Genomic DNA, 22,755 nt, shown 5'->3' with positions numbered 1-22,755 from the left:
TCCTTCCGCAGCTTGAACTTGAGGATACATTCTGAATGCATATCGTCTTTCATACACTCAGCGCGGCATAGGAATATTGCATGGATTCATACATGGGTTCCCAATTGTAGCTCTTCGTCTGCTATTCCAATAGGACGGTTAATGAGAGGGCGGGGACCATGGAAAAAGGCGTTCACCTGCTCCTCTACACCTGGACCGTTCCTGTCAGTGCTCTCATTTTTAATCACCCTACATTCCTGCACACATACATCACACACTGCATCGCTGAGAATGCTCTAACCTGGTTCTCCTGCTACCTTCTCTTCACTTTGACACTTCATCCCATGATTCTCCTTGTTGGACTAACCACGGGATACAGTCTTACCCCTGCTCCCAATTTGATCCAAGGACATTACTCTACATGTATATTCAACCATCCCTGAATGAGAACACCCAAATATTGGCACTTCACCTACCTGCCTCATATGCTCCAATCTATCATCTCTGACTGCCTTTCATCGATCTGTCAAAAGGTGGCACCTCATTACCCATTCTAATAACAGCTAGGACTGACATTGAAATCATTTGTTAGGAGTGTTGAAAGCTTGTGGGGCAATGCATAAAGCTACATGACAGTCAAGTGGGTGGGGAACCTTAGGCATTGCCATGTCCTGAGTGCCCCTCGGTGAAGTCCATCTCCGAGTTCATGCAAACGTTTCATTCCAGATCATGGATACGTGTGTCTAGGGTTTTGCCCAGATCAGACTGAGTGTCTGCTTGGAGTGCTTCTGCTAATGATCTGTGTCAAAATAATCTGAGCATGATCAGCGTGGCTATGGTCCAGTTAAGGGTGCTCAGAGTGAAATCAAGACTGGTGTGCATTCTCAGGGTTCAATTCAGTGTGTGGTTCTTGTCTGGTCCAGCCCAAATAGAGTGTGCCTTGGGTGTGCTCAAGGCAAAGGTCCATGTGCCAGTGTCCAGTCAAGAATGATTATGCTTATAGTCCAGTTCAATTCTTGGTGCATGTTCCCAGGAGTCGCAGCAGAGTGCAGTGCCATTGTTTAGCTCACCCCTCAGTGCTTTTAGATGCTACTTTAGGTAGGCTGACTTTATGGGTGTTTGAGGGTCAACAGTCATCAGTTTACCACACATTGTAGCTGTTCAGTGATCGCAGGGACTGTGTGAGAAATAATTTTAAGGTTTGGTGTTTTTTATTGTGCTGTCTGCTGGTATTTAAGAATTCCAGAGTGTAGCTGAGAATGCTGGCTAGTAGTTGAGAATCTCATCTAAAAGTTGTAAATCTTTACTTCTAGTTGGGAATGACAGCTGGTTGCAGGGCATGCCAGGTGCTAGTTGGGATGATTAGGTTGTAGTTGGGAGAACCTGATTGATTTTTGTTTGGAATGATGCCTGCTAGTTGGGAATGACAGCTGAAAAGAAATCTGGTAGCGAGGAATGTCAAATGGTGTTTGGAATTGCGTGCTGCTAATGAAGATTTCACAAGCTTACAGCGCAGGAAGTCTTGATTCTATTAAAGACACAGAGAAAAGCATTATACTTAGCTTCTTTAATTACTGCTTCCAACAGCTTTTCAAACTCTTAAACATAGCTTTCTTTTTTTAGGTACATTAGCCACTGGCTGTCAAAAGCAAAATCTGCATGTAAACAAAAGAGAGAGAGGAGAAACTACAAATCGCCATGATCCTCTCCTGTATGGTAGTCCTGAGACTGTCTCCCTCCTCCAATCAGGGCCCACCAAGAGCTGCATAACACTGTCTCTCAAGATCCTTTCTTCTTTATGGATGCATCTATCTTAGTTCCTGATTAATAGTTTATGAAAAAAAAACAGCAACTTTTTTGGTGTCCTCTGAGATCGCGCCTCTGCTCAAGTAACTTTTGCTGTCTGTCGATTGATTACACCACCTGCTGCCATTGCGGGCGGCTATTCTTGATTGATCTTCTGGTCATCTCCTGCATTAATAGTGATGTACTGTTAGGGAGGGGATTAGTCTCCTTCTAATATCATGAAGCATACTGTATAATAAATCAATCTAGCTTATGCGTTGGGTGGGATAATGCTCGCCTCTGTGTCTTTAATAGAATCCAGACTTCCTGCGCTGTAAGCTTGGGCAATCTTCATTCTATGTCAATACCAGAGTCGAGCATTATGCTTGTTCAAAGCTCTCTACCACAACCGTGGCAATAGTTGAAATCGGCTTAAAGTAGAAAGTTCTGAACACAGAGTTAGTAAACAAATCTGCCGCTTTCATGATCTCCTGCAGCGGGACTCTCGCTGCAAAAGCCTTGGAAGCCATAGCTCCTCTAGCTGAAATGAGCTCCGAATAAGGAAATAAACCCTGCCAAGGCCATGACTTCTTTCACCCATCTTGCTATGGTAGCTGTTTACTGCGTGATACGGTTTCCGGCGTGCTGTTAATAATTACGTTACGCTCTGCGGTCTTACTGCTGTCGTTGTTACTCTCTTGTAACTTTTAATGCACTGAGCTACGCATACATTGCTTTTATCAGGAAAATATGTAGGAAATGACAGAGGAGCCGGTCTTTGTACGCTGTGCAATACTAAATGCCACCCCCTCTGGGTAAAAGACTCCTGTCAATCTCTAAAGCTTTTACATCCGAGACTCTCCTGCAGGATACTAGGCAAAGTAAAGTCTCTAACTTCCCTGATAACTGTTTTACCGACAGGAGGTTGTTACTTGGATATTGTTCAAACAGGCTTAGTACTCTGTAACGTCCCACAAGTAAGAATAATTTGGCTGAGGTGGTTTGCTCACTTTCACTCCTTTAATCAATCTAGCTACGTCTGAATGTTCTCCTACTGGCGCTCCGTCTACTAACTTGTGTCCGGCTAAAATGGCCGACTCATAAATTCCTACTATTCTGAATGGCCCTCCCTTGGCTGGGCAGGGTCGCTATAAAGTGTATTAGTTGCACTATAGGGGCTGAAACGGGAGGAACACTCCTCCCTCTGCACATAACTCCCAAGCTTGCCAAGCGGAACTATAGCTCCTAATGGTGGAAGGAGCCCAGGATACTCTGAGCTCTGTAGCTTCCTCTGAAAGTCCTGGCAAACACAATCTGCGCCTGAAATTCTGCATGCTATTAACATTAGCGGCTGTTCCTGCACTAGAGGGTGTGGAGATCCTGACGGATCTGTCAGGAGATCCACTATCTGCAGAATCCTCTGGGGGAAATCTGAAGAAAGTTCCATCAGAACTGAAAACCAGGCTTGCGATTACTAAGGAGTCGCCAAGTACTTTTTTTAAGCTTTCTGTGAGGTCTTCCTCTTCCTCTCCCATGTCCTGCTCGCTGACCTCGCTCCATGTATAGTCCCCTCTATCACAGGCCATAGCTGCTTTATTGGCAGTGTAGTGAAAGGTTAGAAAAAATGTTCACCTTTCCTTTTTAAATACTCGAGTGCCTTGAAACGATGTCTGAGAGTGAAGACCAATTTTCTTAATCACCCCTTTTATTTTATTTTTATGTTTATTTATCAAGGTGCCTGCTGGGGCATGATGCGAGCGTTTCACTTGTCTATTTAGTTCTGCTTAATAAGTGGTGAAAAAAGAGCAATGCGCTCGCTGTTCTTGCCGGCTCGTAGTAAATGTTTACTTAGCACATGCGCATTGCGTGATGAGCGTGTCACGTTGCCCAACAGACAGGGCTGCGAGTAGTAATGCTGTTACACAGATGCAAGAATGGGGGAAGGGGGGGCGGGTTTCTGGTGCCTTTCAAACTGCGTAGGTAGACCGGAGCCCTGAGGTGAGTAAGTTCGCTTGCGGGCCCGATCTGCTTGTAAAATCTTACTGCTCTGCCCGAGGCAACCGATAGATGCCTGTGCTTGCGCACAGTCAAAAGAAAAATGAGGGATAGAAATGAATGCACGGCATACAATCTCTAAGACAGATAAACATGCTTGTGGAGACGGAGTCTCAGGACTACCATACAGCAGAAGATCATGGGGATTTGTAGCTTCTCCTCTCTTTTGTTTACATGCAGATTGTTTTTGACAGCCAGTGGCTAATGTAAAAAAATAAAAATAAGAGACGTTTAAGAGTGAAAAGCTGTTGAAAGCATTAATTCAAGAAGTTTAAGCATAATGCTCGCCGCTGGTCTTGACATAGAATTCAAAATGTTCGTTGATATTTGGGTTTTCTTAAAATGGTGGGTTTATCTCTGGTTGGCGCAATAGCCTATTCTCATTGGTTTCCCTTTACTTTCTCGTATCCCAGGATGCCAAGCAGGACGAATCTGTAAGGAAAGCCTACAAGTATCTAGCGGCTTTGCATGAGGTAAGGCTTTGAATAATTATTTGGTGCTTTGTTTTGTACAGCCATTCTCATGTAAATTCACATATTTCTCCTAATTATTAATTGGATCCTGAATTCTAAATAGGGCGGCAGACTCTAAAATATTAAAAATTGATTACTTGTTTGAAAGTTTAAGCACAACTATGTTTCTGCCTCACAATATGATTTTGTTCTGCTTCTTTCGTTTCTTGACGTACAATCTGCACTTGTCACTGATTTTTTTTTTAACCTATTTGCTCAGTTTGTTTTTGGATGTCTTCAATTGAGTTAAAAAATCCAGTGTTTCCTGCATGTGGCAGTTCCGTCTTTGCTTTTGCTTAGTTGTATTGGGCAGGGTATTGGGGATTTTCTTTACTGCAGCTTTACCATCATTGATTTCAATAGGACCCCAGTATATGTGTCCATGCCTTGTAACCCTAGCTGACAATCAAGGTAAGTAAAGCCTTTTAAATTTCACTTAACTACTCGTCTCATTTTATTGGGTTGGTGAGGAGAATGATTTAGTTCCAAAGGTTGCTTGTGCAGTGAGAATGTCTCTTCTGTTTATGCTTTACTGTGTTTTCATTTTTTATCAACCATCCTCTTAAGTGGAGTGCGACAGTGTACGTTGTATCCCTTTTTCTCTATTGTCTGGAAACATGGTGTATGCCTTTGTAATGTGCCAAGGACAAAAAGTGAACTTTGTTTTACATCCTTTTCTGGTGAATTACCGCGCACCATCCTCTTTAACTACTTAATGCGAATTTGAGTAACATATACTCAAAATGGCTCCCCTATGTGGTTTAAGTCCTGTCCTTTGGGAATCTTGCTTTCGGCTGTCCTTCTGCCCTATTAGGTCAGAAACTACCATAAAAGGGCATACAGTTTTGTCGGGTCAGACCTGGTATTCTAGGCAAGTGTTTTGTGTGACTGAACTGGTTGAATCTGGGTGTGGGGCTGCCTGGTTCCAGTCCACACTTCGTCCTGGAGATGTCTGTTGCTGGGCAGATGTGTGGTAAGTGGCTTTCCATGATTTGACAGCCCTTACTACTTTGAATGGTGCAGATACTCTCCATTGGTGGCCTGCAGCAACCACCCCCCTCGCAAGCCTGGATTTTGGATAAGAAGGGGAGATTTGGAGCCATTCGGGAGGTCGCCCTACTAGAGATGAGAATTTGAAGACTGCCCTGGAGATTTGGAGGACTGCTCCAAAATGGAACAAGCATTGCCGAAGCCGTTGACCGGTGAAACTCTGCTGCCTCTCCTGCAACCAGGGAAGACCATAGAGTGCCTTGTAATGGTGAGAGCAACTAGTCCTACATCGGCCTACTGCCGTTAGTGGACTGTAGAACTGCCCAGTTACAATTCAGTGGGCTATTAAGATGGATTTCTAGAATCTGGCCTGGTGGATAGTTTAGGAGGACACCCTAGTTATAGTGAACAGGGTAACTGAGAGGTTAGCCAAAACCCAATCAAGGTTATCGTGAAGAGCAGTCAAGGATATTCTCAGGAGAGTGTGAGTGGGGTGAGGGGTCCACAACGAGCCCACACAGTGAAGCACACAATAATTCAATTTAGCCAGGTAAGTACAACAATACTATATTTATTCTAGGCCCAAAACACACACTAGTAAATGAAACCAGCAGGTGATATTTGACTACACTCAAAAATAAACATATTTCTGATGCTTGTTAATCTGCTTAGAATCACATGCTGTGCATATAGTCTGACATCTAGTGGTAATAGTGGTCTATTGCATCTTTTTTTCGAAGATCGAAAAGGGACGTCGATATGGGCGTGACTGCAGAATTATCCCTAACGTGTAGTGTACCCAAAATCCTTCACGGGCCGAGGTCCCACCAGATTATTTCTTTCTGCCTATCTAGTCGGTCGCACAAATGCAGAGCTTGTAAGTTAATATTGCTTCTCTAGCATGGTGTCTGCCATGGATTCACATGCTCATGAATATTCCCCGTCGTCCGGCCGGGAATCCTCAGTAAAAGAAAAAACAGTTTCACTTTCACCCTCAAACTGTCTTTCTCCTATAAACCAATCACTGAGCTCTGGGTCATACTGCCCCCAGCCAATGACTTCCCTCTCCCTAAGCCCCTCTTCTGGCAGCCATCTTTAGATTTTTACCGTATGTTCAAATGTTGGGATTCCTCATGTTTTGCTCCATAGCTCATCAATGATTGTTTTGTGCTTTTTCAGTTAAAAGTTTGATTTTTGTCAAATAAGAGCCTGTGTGCTCTTTCGTTTCTTCGACCGGCAAGCGGGGATCCGTTTGTCGGTGTTTTCATCGCCCCTCAAGGGCAAAAATCGTCAAGTTTCATCGAAGAAGATTCAAGAAGCCCATCGGGCCTACACCGCTCGCCGGACCGTGTCAGAGGAGAAGACAGAGGTTCTCTCTTCAAGCTCTGCTCCAGATGCAGACTAAGAAATGTGTTTGTGGAGGAGAAACGCTCGCAGTGCCTCTGTCTCCATCCGGACCACAAAGAGGCGGATTGCGGGATTTGCCTGGGATTCACCAAACGCACCATGAAGGGTCGGCACTTCAGATTGGCAGCGTGACTCAATGCCAAGGCCTCTACCCCGGGCGTCAAGCAGGGGCACTCCTCACCCCAGACCAGCGGGTCCGAGGAGCGGGCTCATAAATCCTTTGAGGTCGCCCCATCCGTGGGGGTACAAGACAAGGCCAAGCACCGCAAGTCTGTGTCCGTCGGGGTCGCTGCGCAAGCGGGTCCTGCGACGAGCAGGGCGCGATCGACATCACCATGCGCTTCCATCTCAAGCCATCGCTCCAGCTCCTCCTCGAAAAGGAAGTTGGCTAACCCTGGGAAGCTGCGTGAGATGCCAGAGAAGGCCAAGGTGCCGGGTAAGGTGGCAGACCTGCCCTTGAAGGCCCAGGTGCCACAGGAGAAATCATCCTCATTAATCGAGTTAGTGGCAGCCACCCTCTCAAAGGTGAAAGGGACTGACCCGGTCCAGGGGACCCCAGCTACACCCAGAATGGCCCTTCTTCCCAGGTGGGAGGCTTGGCCAAACGGGTGAAGAAGACACCGGACAAGATGATGCCAGCCCCGAGCCCGGCTGCGACCCCTCAGGATGCAAAGAAGGGTGGGCAGTAGAGGGCTCTACAGTGCTCCAAGGCACAGATATTTCTTCATCAGTGACAAGGACATGGCTTCCATTCACACAGTCGTGTAGGACGTGGGCAACGATGACGGCGGGAATGCCGATGACAGTGGTGAACCCGTCGAGGGGGACGACGGTCGAACCGACAACGAAGGCGTAGGCGCTGGGCCCAGCAAGCCAACTCCCCCTCCACCTTCCAGAGACGTGTCACTGGGCATCCTGTCCACTCTCCACACACTGGTGTCGGAGATGCAGAAGAGGATGCTGATGGCACCCCCGGTACCGGTGGCTCTGGGTCCCCGTCCGCGAAGAAGAGGTAGAGGCACCTCATGCCTCCTCATCTGCCGCCTCACACTATCCCCCCGCCACCCAGGGATACAGGGACAGATATGGCAACAACGGATACGGACGACTATGGCAGTGTGTCCCCGCCGCAGAGAGCATCTCCACCACAGAGAACGTCTCCACCTGACGTTGTGGGCTCTTTCCACTCCATGGACGCCCGCGTGTCGGAGCTCCTCCAGCTGTCGCCTGAAGAGACCAAAAAGGAAGGGTTTCTGTACCAGTGCCGAGAGGCTAAAAGGAAGACCATTCTGGCAGTGCCTCTCCTGGACGACGTCTGGGATGAGGGCCTGGCGCTGATGAAGAATCCCGCCTCAGCCCCAGCAAAAAGAAACCGGCTGGAGAAGAAGTACCGGGTGCCGGAGTCCGCACCCGAGTGCTTGCGATTGCAGCCCTCCCCAGACTCGGTCGTCTCGGCAGCTGCGAGGAAGAAGTCCTCAAATCCATCATCGTCCGCCTCTGTTTCCCCAGACAGTGAGTGGAAAAAGTTGGACACAATGGGCCAAAAGGTGATCTACTCAGTGGCAACAACGGTCAAAGCAGCGAATGCCCTTGCAATCCTTGCTAGGTACGACAGGAAGCTGTGGTACAAGATGGCACCGTTGCTGGAATTCCTCCCCGACAACAAGCTGGTTGAGGCACTGGAGATACTCCAGGAGGGCGAAATGGCATCGGACCATGCCGGCACCGTGACCCTGGACATCGTGGACAAGGGTTTCCGCCAGATGGGGAACGGTGTCTGCCTTCGTTGTCGTCGTGGCTGGTTGAAAACCACGAACTTTCGACAGGAAGTTCAGATGAGGGTTCTGGACATGCCGTTCAACGGGGACAGTATCTTTGGGAAGGCATTCGATGAGTCATTGCGGCCTACAGAAACTCAAAGGAAGAGGCGTTCTCCTCTTCCAACCCGATTGTCAAGAAGCATTTGACGGGACTCCCAGACTCTACCCTCCCATCAAGAGGCCACACCCTCTGTGGGACCTTAACATAGTTTTGGGGGGCCTTGCGCACAAGCCATTTCAGCCAATGGCATCTGTGGACATCAGGCTGGTCACCATTAAGACAGCCTCGCTAGTCGGCCTCACCTCGGCTCGCAGAGTCAGCGAAATCCAGGCGCTGATCACCTCGGAGCCCTATACTACGTTTCACAAGGATAAAGTAGTCCTGCGGACACACCCAGCATTCCTACCCAAGGTGCCTTCCGCATTCCATCTGAACAAGGAAATAGTGCTGCCTACGTTTTTTGCTGAGCCTAAGGGCAAGGCACAGAGAGTTCTGCACTGTCTCGATGTCAGGCGTGCCCTGATTTTCTTCTTGGATGGGACCAAGGGCTTCCGCAAGTCGGACACACTGTCATCTTTGGCGGATCAAGACCGGGGTATCAGGCCTCCAAGGCCTCGATAGCCCGTTGGATGGTCTCGGCCATCAAAGAAGCTTACGAGGGACAGCATAAGCCACTGCCGGCCAACATGCACGCCCACGCGGTCAGAGCCAAGGTAACGTCCATCGCATTCCAGTGGCATGTCCCCTGGCAAGTTATAAGCAGGGCGGCCATATGGGCCACCCCTTCGGCTTCCTGCAAGCACTACTATTTGGACGCTGGCTATAGATCAGATGCGGCTTTCGGACAGGCGGTTCTTCGAAACCTATTTGCTTAAGGAGTGTCTCCTCTCCTCTCCTCCCTGGGGCTACACTCCGTTGCAATCACCCATGCAGTATGGAGGAAAGGGGATGGGACGGAAGAGTAATTAAAAGTTACTCACCGTAGTGATTAACTTAGTCACCTTTCCTCCATACGTCCCACCATCTCTCTCTCTCTCTCTCCCCCCACCCCCAGTAAAACTGGTGTCATTAGGCAATGTTGATCTATTGTCGACGTGTCTATGGGGACTGAGGTGTGGCCCCGGAGGAAGGTGTTAGGGCAGCGCATGCTCCCATTGCCGCACCCCGGCGCGCCTCTAAATTTAAAGTGGAAGAAGGTTTTTTCTGGTGAAAAGGGTCTCCCGTACCTAGGAAGGGGTGTCCATGCAGTATGGAGGAAAGGGGACTAAGAGTACGTTCGTCACTACGGTGAGTAACTTATAATTTTGTACTCGTCTGTTCACAATTCACACACTCGTATCGACAGGTGCTCACTGTCAGACGCACTCGTCAGATGCGTGGGGCAAGCATCCATCTTACCCAGGACCTTTACAGATCACTCCCCGGTTATTGGGCCTCATTACAACCCTGGCGTTGGACCATGGTGCTATTAGCACCATGGTCCATGCCGGATTCCGCCATGGTGGATGGCGGATTTACTGCCCCATTCCAAGGTTGGCGGGGCGGTAAATCCCCATTCACCATGGCCCCTTACCCATTCCCATTTTTGGCCCATAGGGCTCAATGGGAATGGGGAAGGCGCTAATTACGGCACCGTAAATTACGGTGCCGTAATTAGCACTAAGGTCCCTTAGCGGGTTGGACTTTAACGCCTGCAAAAAGCAGGCGTTAAAGTGTGAATCGGGCGTTAAGGGTTTAACGGCACCGCAGCCTTTTACGGCGCCGTTAACCCCTTAACGCCAGGGTTGTAATGAGGCCCATTGTCTCGTTGCTTTGGGTTCAACTGTTTCGAATCGGAGCTAGGCGAAGCTATCGACGATTACTTTGAGTACAACACCGGCACGTTAGACACCCAGGCCACCCTCTGGGAGGCCTTCAAAACCTGTATATGCAGATCGCCCTAGCGAAGGAGTCCAGGATCCTTGGATTAATCCGCAAAGCCATTAAGGACAGTGAGCTGCTCCTTGCCCGGCTCGAGGCACAATATGCCTTGTGCCCGACCACTGCTACGTTGGGTGAGATAGGCTCCGCACTGGATGCCTTCAGGACCCAAGCAGACCGGGAACGCAAGTTCCTTGATGTGCCTCAAGCCGCCCGACAGTACAGTGAGGGAGAACGCCCTGGCAGACTACTAGCTAGGTTGGTTCGTCATGAAGGGGCGTTTCCCATATCGCAGCAATTGAGTGAGCGGATGGTACTCTTGCCCCCTCTGCTCAGATCATCAAGGGTTTTCTCCTTTTCTATGAAGCACTGTATGCAAACTCGGACTCTGCTCCTATGGCAGAAGTTGAATAGTTTCTTGGTCTCCGCCTCTCCGTGCTATCCTCAGAGACCAGAGAGGTGCTTGATCGCCCCCAATGACAAGCAAGGAAATATTGGCAGCCATAGACTCTCTATCAGCTGGTAAGGCCCTTGGTACTGACGGTCTCACCACCAAATTTTATAAACACTACAAAAAGCGTCTAGTTCCTCGGTTGGTTGCTGTCTGGGAAGAGGCATGTGTGGTCGATATCTGTAATACGAAAACCGGACAAACCAGCAGCGCAATGTGGCTCATACCGTCCCCTTTCCCTTATAAACTGTGATGTTAAGATTTTTGCCAAGGTGTTTGCCCTCCGCTTAGGTCCCTATGTGCTGTTTATTATTCACCCAGATCAGGCTGGATTTATCCTGGGGCGTTCCACCTCTATTAACCTGCAACATCTGTTTGTCATCCTAGCCCGTAATGACCCGGAGACGCAGGCTTTCGCGGCAACACTTGATATGCAGAAGGCGTTTGACTCTGTCTCTTGGAGGTTCCTCTGGGCAGTATTAGAGAATAGTAATATTGGCCCCTGCTTCTTGTCTTGGATCAAACTTCTTGGTGCATTTCCTGTCGCAAGGGTCCTCTCCGGGGACCAGTGTTCTGCCCAGTTTGAGATTGCCTGGGGTACCAGACAGGGATGCCCCTTCTCCCCCCTGATATTTGCGTTGGCCATTGAACCACTAGCTGACAGGATCCGTCAGAAACCTGCCCAGAGGGGTATAAGACTTTCGGTGGATCCGGAAATCATTTCGCTTTATGCGGGTCGTCCCGCTACGTGCCCTAGGTGTAACCTTGACAATGCTGATTACATACACATGCTATGGTAATGCTCACGGAACACCACTTTTTGGGAGGGGGTGTGTGAGGCAGTATCCAATATACTAGAATATACTATTACACAGACCTTGACGGCATGCTTGTTTCACGAATGTCCCCAATACCTCTCGTAACTCCAGAAAACTGGCAGGCCTTTGCATGTTGCTTGTACCTAGTTATATACTACTGCTTGGGTTACGCCCCGTGTCGCCTACCCTAGACCAATGGCTCTGTGCCGTCACATGGGCTTCAGACACGGAGGAACGCTGGTCCACCATGCAACCAATCATCTGTAGGTCCAGGAACATCTGGCTTCCCTTTAGATCTTACCGCCAATCCTTGTCCTCCGCTGACGATGAAGGCAGCGATGCCCCACCTTCGCCGGCCCATTGACGTTAATTATTGTATGATATTCTATGCCACATGGTATCCACCACCCAAAGGTTGAATATATGCATTGTCTCTCTCCTTGAGGCCCTGTGTGGCCACAACGTGTGTTTTGTACACTAATGTCTATGTGATTGATATGTTTTGGTATGGACGTCATTCCTTGTAAAGTCAACCATGTTAAATAAAGGTTTAAAAAAGAAAAGTTCTCCACTATATTGCTACAGAAGCTAACTAAGTGGGTGACGGAAGCTGGACTAATGTCACCATTTCAAACTGGCTTCCGCAAAGGGCATACTACCCTTAATAATATTTTCACCCTTCAATTTATTATGTTGGCTTGTAAAGACAGGTTAAATGCTAAGCTGTATTTGTGCTTTATAGACTTTAGTAAAGCATTTGATACAGTTATTGGATCAGTTATTGGACCCCTTCTCTGGACCAAATTGAAAAACTGGGGCATAGACCTTTCTTGTGTTTATTATTGCTCTATATACGGACACAACTGTGGTTGTACGCTTGAGCCTGGAGGGGTTGATCACCTCTAAAATACCCATTAATACAGGAGTGAAACAGGGCTGTGTCCTTGCTCCAATGCTATCCAGTCTATACATAAGTGATATGGATCTGGCCATCAAGTAAGCCCTAAATATTCCCCCATGTATTGGGATGACCCCGACACCGTGGGTAGCCTATGCTGACGATACCATTCTGACGTATCATACGCCTATGGGCTTAAAACGTTAATTGGAGGCCTTGTCCATCTATGCTCGAGAAAACTATCTCAAAGTAAATGCATCCAAAGCAAAAGGTATGATAATTGGTGATAAATCTGAGGTATCTGCTTTCTCATGGTCTATTGATAAAACCTTGCTACAAGTTGTGGACAGGTATTCATACCTTGGATTCCCGATTTGTGATTCTCCCCCTCTGGATTTCTATGGCAGTCACATTCGTTTGAAAATATTAAAGAACTGGTTTGTGTTAAAGCGCTTTATATGCAAGATGGGGGGGGGGGGGGAATAATCTTGAAGGCCTTATTGCGATGTATCATAAAGTTCTTCTCCCAGGCATAATATATGGTCTTGCAGCCCTCACTAATCATTTGATGACTTGGATAGAAAAGTTAGAAGCTACATTATTGGGATCCATTTTGAGAGTCCCTTGTTCAGTACCAGTAGAGGCTCTTCGCTGAACGTGGTGGATGTAATCTCTACCTTTCGCTCACTTTTTCCCTGTCATCTGCAAATACTTTGATTAGTTATCTAGCAGAGCAATGTGCACATGATAGTAAAAATAAATGTTTAATGGAATTGCGTAGTACTGCATTGACACACAAAACTCAACTTATCCATTGAAGACTTGATTTTAAATCCAAACAGGGCAACTATTTTAAAGAGGAAAATTTGAGATTATGACATGTGCTGTAATGTTGATAGATTGGCTAAACTGAAAATAAACGCTGAATATATGTCATGATCTCTGCTTCCAAAAGATCAGGACTTGCCCGACTCCCTTGGAAGCAGACCCATAACCCCGGTTCCGAGTGCCAGCCAGTCCCAATTGGGACCTTTTGGACCCTGTCCTGGCGCCAGTGGCACCAGGCTCATAAAGATGCCCAGTCCCAGCGCTGGAAGCGCCGGGCTCATAATGCTTGGGTGGACTTACCTGCAGCAGACCATGCGGCTTACTTACCTGCCAGTTGAACCCCGGATCCTCTTCTGTTTGGGACTACTTTTCCTGTTGGGTGGGGCAGGAGCCACTCCCTAGGTTCAGAACACTGGAACTCTTCTGGAAAGCAGGAACTCTTTTCTTACCTAGGCGTGGCTGTGGAAGGAGACACCTAAGCACTACAGGAGGCTATTTAAACCACACCCGATGGATGAATCTTGCTTTGTGTTATTCTGCATTCTCTGCAGCAGAACGCTCATCGTGTCTTCTGCTTCTGATCCTGGGCCTAAGGAAACAAAGGCTTACCATCCTGGAATCCAGTCTTCAGCAGCACCTGTAAAGACAAAGAAAGAACAGGTTAGCACTACGGTCTTCAGTGGCAGCGCATCTCTTACCTGGTCCATCGGCTGTCACCAACGCCTCGCGCTGCATTCCGGCATCTGAAAGACAAAGGCTTACCTACTCTTCGCATGTTCCGGAGGTCTTCGCACTGCATTCCGGCATCTGAAAGACAAAAGCTTACCAGCTCTTCGCACGCTCCGGAGGCCTTCGGCGCTGCATCCCGCATCTGAAAGACAAAAGAAGGTGCGTTTAAAGACATTGGGCAACTTTATTACTCACGTGCCATTACTCCTTCCCACGCCGAATCCAGTGGGTATTCCAGCACCCTTCAGCTTCTCTAAAGCTCCGAACTTGTACCTGCAAGATAAAAGGGACAGTTAGTGCGCATCGTGAAGCAGGCTACAAGCGCTTACCTACGTGCTTCCAGGCGCTTCTATTCCTCATGCGGGTTCGATCCTCAACTCTCATCAGCCCGCCATCTGCCATCGCCGGAACTCTGCAAAACAAGAGATATCATTACAAAAGACTTTTAAGACATTTGAAGCGCCCAGAACTTACCGTTCGTGCAGTTAACGACGGACAGCAGTCCTCTGAGGTCAAGAGGCCTGCACCCTTATCCAGTGAAGGAACTGGTTACGGCACCCTGCCCCGAGGCAGATGGAGAGCTCGGCGTTCACTTACCTAAGGTGAGGGCGTTAACCTTTGGGGTTCTACAGGAGAAGAGAAGGGAAGAGGAGAGAGGCACCCAATAACCCCAGTTCATTAATCCCATATTTTCTATCTGCAGACATCTTACTCTTCGAGTCAGACATACAGTGCACAGAGGTCCAGCCCAAAGAGCCAACCGTGTGTTACACATCACCTTTGAAGATACGGCATTCACCCAGTCAAGACCGGCGCCTCTGCGGGAATCAGGTGAGCGTTACAATATAGTAAGCAGGGTTTTCATTAGAAACTTTCTTGTACCTATCTTACAAAATTCTATTCAATTCAAATATGCAGATTCATCATATACCTTAGTTTTAACACCCTGCCCACATTGGAACATACTGGTCGGTGAGTAAATATGCCTAGAAATGAGAGCCTCTGTCGACTATGTAAGCTGTACATAGCGTCTGCCCGCCACATCCTCACGCAATGTATGAAACTGCAATCCTAGTATTTCAAAATCTATTGTAATTTTTTACGAGTGTTGCTCATGTTGAAGGTGGTCAGTTTTGGAGCACTATTTTATGTGCAGAATCCATAGTTTTCACTGCTGCTGCATTTCATGTCTGGAGGGAAGCGTCGTCTTTGATTTCCTTGACTTAAAACTCACATATTGGTGAATATATAGCACAGAAATGTGCTTCCTTCTCCATTTTTTTTATTTCTATACATATGCACCCTTTTATTGTGGTTTTATATAGATATTAGTAACACTGGGTGGATTTATATTTAATTTTCTCTGTATTTTATCTATATGTACATTTTATACCTATGTACTTTTTTAACAATGTGAATATGTGTAAAGGTTTCTTTGAACCAATAGCATAATAAATATAAAAAAATAAGCCATACTTAATGTAATCGTATTTCCGATGCTTGTATCTACTTAGATTCACATGCGCTCACCCTTTCTCCCCTCTTGGAGTTTAAGGTTCTTGGGAAAGCATAGATCTTTTACACCTCATGATCTCTACCGTCACTCCACACATACACCTTATAATCTCTCATGTCAGACACAAATAATCTTGGGGACCTTTATGCGTGAGGGATCACGGGTACACTCTACTTTACCATAGGGATGGAATTACAAACTGTTTGGCAAGATTTGGTGCAGTAACCTTTGGGTGCACTACAACAACCTTGACCTCCTGGCAATAGGAACCCAACCTTTGGTATAAGTCTGTACTACACAGGTTGGTAGTGTGGCTGAGCAGCCAGGCTCATCTCAAGAGGGGTCATTGTGAGCAGTAGGGTGGTTACACAGAGATTCACAGTGACAAGTTTCCAAATATACACTTACACTCAAGGTTTCTTGATTAAACAATTATTAATTTAACAGTCAGTTTGAATAAGTCTTCTTCAGAAGGGGCAATATAATAGTAACATACAAATACACTCCAAAATGCACACTCTTAGTTTGTCTAAATCAGCAAATACACTTTTGGGATGGCACACAGACACAACACCATCAGGTGACTTCAATAGATAGGACGCTGTGGACATTAATATATCACTGGTACATTTAGAGCAGTACTAAGGTTGGTGTCAAAGAAAAGGGTTATTAGAATAATATAAGAGATCACATAATTATCCTGAAGCAGGTAAGTAATTTTGAACCCCCAATGCAAAGTAAGTTAATCCCTTCCTGGAAGGAAAGGCAAAGCACAATGTCGGAGGGAAGAAGAGTCATTCAGGGAGCCAGGCCAGCCAATGGCAATTGAGCAAAAGTCTAGGCGAGCTGAAGCACTTCTTGGAGGAAAGTAACAGTCTTGCACAATGTTTTAGAAGTCTTTGTAGAAAAGAAGAATCAATGTAGGGTCACAAGCTGATTAGGCTTGTGAGGTGTAGAAGATGCAAGCAACTCTACAGAAGCAACCAAGACAAGTCTCAACTGAGAACAAGTATGGCTTGCACAATAAGAGGTAAGTTATCTTAGAATGTACAGTACCTTTGGTTAAAAGAAATGGTTCCAGCTGGCTTCTGTTCCTGTGCAGCTCTGCAGATCCTGTTGTTCCTGGGCCTCAGTCGTGGGGACAAGAGGGAGGACTTCTGGGGACTCCTGCATTGCAATGGGACGGTCAGCAACAGCAAAGGGCAAACTTCAATTCAGTGGCACTTCAGTTTCAGCTCGTCATGTCTCAGCAAATGGCACCACCGTGGTTCTCGGCTACCACTTTCGAATTTCCTCGCATCTGGGGTCCAGCACTCTGTTGAGGTGGCTAAGGCTTGGTCAGTCCTGCTTCCTGGGAGTCCGGAGGATCTTCCACAAGCTCGGGTCCGACTTAAGTGATGCACTCCAATCTGGTGTTCCTCTCCCTGGCACTTCAGTTACAACAACAGCAGCAGCAGTGGAAGTACAGCCAGCTCTGAGGGGATGTCCAGACGAGTTCACTTCTCTAGTCAAGGTGAATCCGGAGCTTCAGCACAGCAGCAGGGCTTCACCGGGCATACCAACGGTCCAGGAGTTCCAGCAGGCATCTCTTCCAAGTTCTTCTTCGGATTCCGTCGTCTAGGGGTCGACTCTGCTTTCCAGGCCAAAAAGCCTTGCCTTTTATGCAGGTTTCTCCCATTCATTCCAGCCTAGCTGTCAATCAAACAGCAGGGTGGCTGTCCTTGCCGGACAGCCAGCCAGCCAATCACCTTTGGGTGCATTCCTGGAACCAAGGGGATTAATCACGGGGAGTTTTGGGAACCTCCCTCACTTCCTGCCCCTGCCAGACACCCTGGAGCCAGAGGAGGGCTTCACTCGTGAATCCCGCCAAAGCAAACAAAAGGACCAAACCTGGTTTTGCACGCACAGTAAATCCCAAGAAGGACCTTCCCAGCAAGAAATGGCAAAAAAAGAAGACTGGGGCCATTTTGACAAAAATGGCACCCAATGGTGCTTTACTGCAGCTACGAACGCAGCCTGCGGTAAAAACATACAACAGTAGTTAAAAGTTAAAAGTAAACCACTGCCACCAGCCGTTAATTGTAGAAAGGGTAACATAAAAATGTTACATGAGAAACTAGACAAAGGGGATACTAAGTAACCCCTCCAGCACCCTATTGTAAGATAGTGTGTGATGGGTCTAGAAAGTTACAAATGTAAGTAAATTCAATTTCACTTCACTGTTCCTAGAAACAGTAGTTGTCCAAGAGAAAGGTATTTAAACCTTTGTGAAATCTGAAAGACTTCCCTGTGCCACTGCACTGAAGGTGCTGTGTGCCACAATGTAAAAAGATAATGCCTATGGAGTTTGTCATACTCCAAAACCAAAAGAAAGAGTTCAAATCACAGAACAATACATGCGAAACAGTTCTCACTCTCTCCAGGTTAAAGATTAAAAAGTCCTAGAGTCCATCAAAAGTGCTGGGGGGGGTCTCTAAGGTAGAGAGGAATTAGCACATTTCTGAGAATTCGCCCCAACACACACACACCCGGTCGACGTCCCTTTTCGAACTTTGAAAACTTCATGTGCAATACTCTGCAGCTACCACTAGGTGTCTACCTAAGCAAAGCATGTGAATCAAAGCAGATACAAGCATCAGAAATACGATTACGGTAAGTAATAAATGATAAATATATATATATCCAAAAAAGCATGATATAGAGAGAAACTCTGTGTGCTCTAAAAAGTAACGCCGGTGCAGGTTCCCATGGTACATCACCATGTTAAATACTTAGAGAAAACAATCTGCAGAAACGTGGAAACGTACTGCATTCAGTGAACCCCAAAAGAAAATCCAGTACTTCGTGGTGGCAAAATGATACCGTCTTTAATGAAGGTCAAGCCTAGGGGAGGCTGTAAACTATTCACCTTTAGAGATCTTACATACCAGTAAAGTAGAGCGAATAATCACAACCCAGTTCCCTCTGTCAAGTCCAACCCTAAATTGTATGGGGCTGTGTGCCCAAAAAATGTTTCTGCTACGGAAGGATTCGCCTTCAGAAATTGAAAATGTTCACCCTCTCACAGATGCTAAGGCACTAAATATATATATGCATCACTGCACTGTCACTGAGTAGCTCTTGGATCCAACTGGGTCATACCCAATCCACATTCACTGAATTATTATCTTCCTGTAATTAGAACATGCACACTTACACAGCCGCTTAGGCCCAATAAGCATTTATGCATGACGGCGCAATCTCCCTGAGTCACAAAAAACCCACTTTCTTTGAATCTAACACTGTTCAGGCTCTTACCTCAACCCTATTGCGGAATCTAGCAAGCACTTATCAACCCCTGGGAACTTGATACAATTAATGTCCAATGTATGTCTACCCCACAGGCTATCCCATTCGGAGGCTCAAATTAAGAGCATTATTCATTAACGCCTACCTTACCTGCACCCACACCTATGGTAAGGACGTACTATACCCTTTTCGTATATTTTTATCAACGTCGTCCTTGCAAGCTTCTAACCAGTCTTTCCTTTTCTTCCCCGACATTTTTCTTTCCTTCTTGTTTTCTGTTTCTTGATCATAAATATAATGGCACCCTTGATTCTTTGGTCCTTTTCACCTACAATCATTTCAATGTGCATGATAATTAATTTGATTACTCTTGTGCTAAACGAACCACCATGTAATGAAATGTAATCCCCATCATACAAACTGCTGATTGATATTATTCACCACTAACTATTATTGTATTTAAACCCACATTGTTATCTAACATGGCATTTAACTAACAATACTGCAACAACATGATATATCCCAAATGCTCAATGTCAATCTTTCTACAAACGTGGATATGTGATCTATGAAATGCCAGTACACTGCTCACCTGGTCCATGAACGTTATAACACCACAATGCTGGGACTTTAAACAATCTTACATGTTTTTTGAAACCTTGTAACTAATTATGGACAATTGACACCATGTTACATCACAATGCTTTGTCACTTATCTTATGTGGCACTACGCTATACACAATGTCATGTATTTTCTCACCTTTTCACACTATCTGGTCTTAAACCTTATTAAACAACACAGGGTCAACTATATGTTTCACACTGCATTATCTGTATGTCTGACACAGCCTTAAAAAAAACACTTGTTGGATCGAAGCACGTGTCAGCTAAACTGTGCAATTAAAAATCACCAATATATACTACAACATTGAGCATTTTTACTTATCACGGTTTAGTACAACATCACAAACATCGAGATTTCAAATCTTTTTCTACATCATAGAACCCTGTAATCAAAGGGAAACTACCAACCAACCTAGCGCCATTGTGACACAGGTTCAATACCCACACTGTGATTGAAAAGTTCTTTACATTAAGTTAAGTATTTACTTTGTCAGGTAAGTACCCCACTTCCTCTTACAAAGGTATGTTTTCGGTCAGGCTTGTAAACCTAGGCTCGACGACCAAAGGCTAGACCAGAAGGAGTTTAGGGACAAGGGCTCTACACCCATTGTCACCCTATAGTAAACAAGGGGGGGGACCGACAGTTACTTTCACTTACCCCCCTGATTCTTGCAGGTTGACATTGCAGGCCTTCTGGAATTCGCTGGGACTCTAATCTTTCCCTGGTTTGCATTTGGGGAGACCAGGGGTCATGGTTGCAGATGCCCCTTTTCATATCGGGAGCTGGTCGCAGTTCGTCCAGACGGTTCCTGGAAACTTCTCGAAGGAGACCCCCAAATGAAGAAAAGATGCAGACCTCGACAGTGAAGATCCTTAAGGACGCCTCATGGGATTGCAGGAGGACGGTTCCAGCGGAGGTCATTGCGGTCAGGCGCCAACAGGCGATCTTCCAGCGGTGAACACAGATGCAGCCCCAGCTCAGCTTTTCTTGTCATGAGAAGGCTGAAATTGCGAGGACCGGTGACTTCATGGCTCAAGATCCTGAGTGTGTCAAAGCCCAGCCCCGAACGGCGACAGCTGCAGCGCAGTAGCCAAAAAGGAAGCTAGTCAGTCCACTCTGTGGTTCAAGGACACTTCTGAAGACTCCCAAGGCGTGGATCTGTGAGCAGGGGTCGAGACTGGTTGTTCACACCAGTGGAAGGGTCGAGGGACCAACAAGGGTATTCTGAGATCAGGCAGAGGAGCAGGGCTTCACTGGTCCAATCACTCGAGTCGATGCTGGTCAGTTTTTAGGGGTCGTCATCAGTAGGCTTCTCTTCTTCGTAGAAGTCTTGGTTCCAACTATGACATGCCGAATAGTTGCAGGAGCCCTCACCATTATCCATGATTTAGGCTGGGAACTAGCCCAATCCCACCAATGGTAAGGGTCTGCAACATTCAAACAGCCCAGGATAGTCCAATTCTGGGCAACCACAGGTCATCACATCACTCCAGCAACAGACCTTTGGGCTCCAGAGTATGTGGACTGGGACCAGACAGTCCCAGCTCCCTCCTCTGGTTCACACATACAAAGCCCACATACCCGCGAAAGCAGCTGCTTTCACCGGGAACGGGGTTACTATATATGGCATTTCCTGATCTGAGAGGGCAGGAAGAAGGCCAAAAGACCAGATGGCCAAAGAACAAGCGCAAATCTCGTGGCATGCCATTTTAGGGTGCTAGTCACCTTCAGTAGCCATTTAAGGTAAATGCAAACGTGCGCGAGAAAAGTGTCACAAACTGTAAAAACCACACAGCTGCCACCAGCTTGTCTTGGGCACATCATCAAAAAGTTAAAAGGATGCAAAGTATCCAAACTGCACTTCAATGTAATGTTATGTGTGCAATTGTAAAATAGAAGCATTCCAAAAGAGCGACTAAGGGCCTCATTACAAGTAGGCTGGTGCGGAATTAACGTGATGGTAATTCCGTTTACCGGCACATTTGGTGGTGGGGTGGACGGATTTACCTGCATCTTCAAGCTGTGGATATTTCTGGCACCCCACCGCCCAAAAATGCTGTTATTTCCGGCACTGGTATTATTGGTTCCAGTAATATTGCCAATTCTCATCCCCCTCCCCTCATGGAGTCTTGCTGGACTCCATGGAATGCAGAATTCCCACCATTCCCGCCACTTGTTATCTGCCAGTAATTCCAGAAGAGCAAGTTGTAGGAACGGTATTACCGTTCACCACCAAATTTGTAATGAGGCCCAAAGTCTCCCAGTACTAACAGTCTTAGGGACTAGGCAATTTTCCCCATAAGAATGAGCGACAAAGGCAAGGGAAGTAACGCAGAAGCTTTTAACACCTCCAAAAGTCAGAACAGGATTTACAAATAAGGAAAAAGACTGGGGGTTCCATAGGAATCTATGGAGGGAAAGGTGCAAAAAGAAAATATTTCCTAACACCCTCAAATAACCACATACCACTATCCTTTCTCTCCACTCTACCAATATTACTTCATGCTGCAATGCCATCAACTCTACCAATTCTCCAGCTCTACCTCTGCTTTTATATTACAGCTATGTTGTATATTCATAGGCAAATGTATATGTTATATTAATAAAGTTAAATGAATAAAATGCTCATTTTCTGCCCTTTTGATTAATTATGAATGAGATCTTATACTGCTCCAATTCACCACCATGGTGACCTCGGAGCACCCAGCCTTGTCTGAGATTTTAGGGTATACCGTGTGTTAGGACAGTTATTCTAAAGTCCAGCTAAAGACTTCATAAAACCATACATCTCAGACGGAGTAAGTACATAAGCTCCACTCTTAGTATAAGGCTTTACCGCCTGAGACTGTTGGGAGCATGGAGGGAGCAGCCAGGCTTATCTTAGGAGGGATAGAGGGCTGTAGCTTGGTACAAAGAAATTGTAGCATACATATGGTCCAAAGAAACACTGAAACACTGTATTGTAAAAAATAAATGGTTTATTTAAATACAAGTAGGCCCAGATAAATCTTAAGGAAATAAGTACTTTAACATAACATATATAAACACAGTTATAAAAACCAACTCTATACTTATGGGTTCGCAAACCGAAGTATAACCTTATTAAGAACACACTAAGAAGTCAAGGTGAGTC

General features: G+C 46.4%; 1 protein-coding gene across 3 annotated transcripts in view; it reads left to right on the top strand.

Moving 5' to 3' along the window:
* CCDC22 (coiled-coil domain containing 22) overlaps window positions 1-22,755 on the top strand; it is a 942,388-nt gene that overhangs the window by 739,615 nt on the left and 180,018 nt on the right. For all 3 annotated transcript variants that reach the window (XM_069645264.1, XM_069645266.1, XM_069645265.1), the window contains one exon: window positions 4,233-4,292. In XM_069645264.1, coding sequence (XP_069501365.1) covers window positions 4,233-4,292 — 60 coding nt within the window. The remainder of the gene's footprint in view (window positions 1-4,232; window positions 4,293-22,755) is intronic.

The sequence above is a fragment of the Ambystoma mexicanum genome, chromosome 2p (genome assembly GCF_040938575.1).
Source record: "Ambystoma mexicanum isolate Mex_15411 chromosome 2p, UKY_AmexF1_1, whole genome shotgun sequence".
NCBI classification, from domain to species: Eukaryota; Metazoa; Chordata; class Amphibia; order Caudata; family Ambystomatidae; genus Ambystoma; species Ambystoma mexicanum.
The sequence above is the reverse complement of the archived record's forward strand: the minus strand, read 5'-3'. Positions and strand labels throughout refer to the sequence as shown.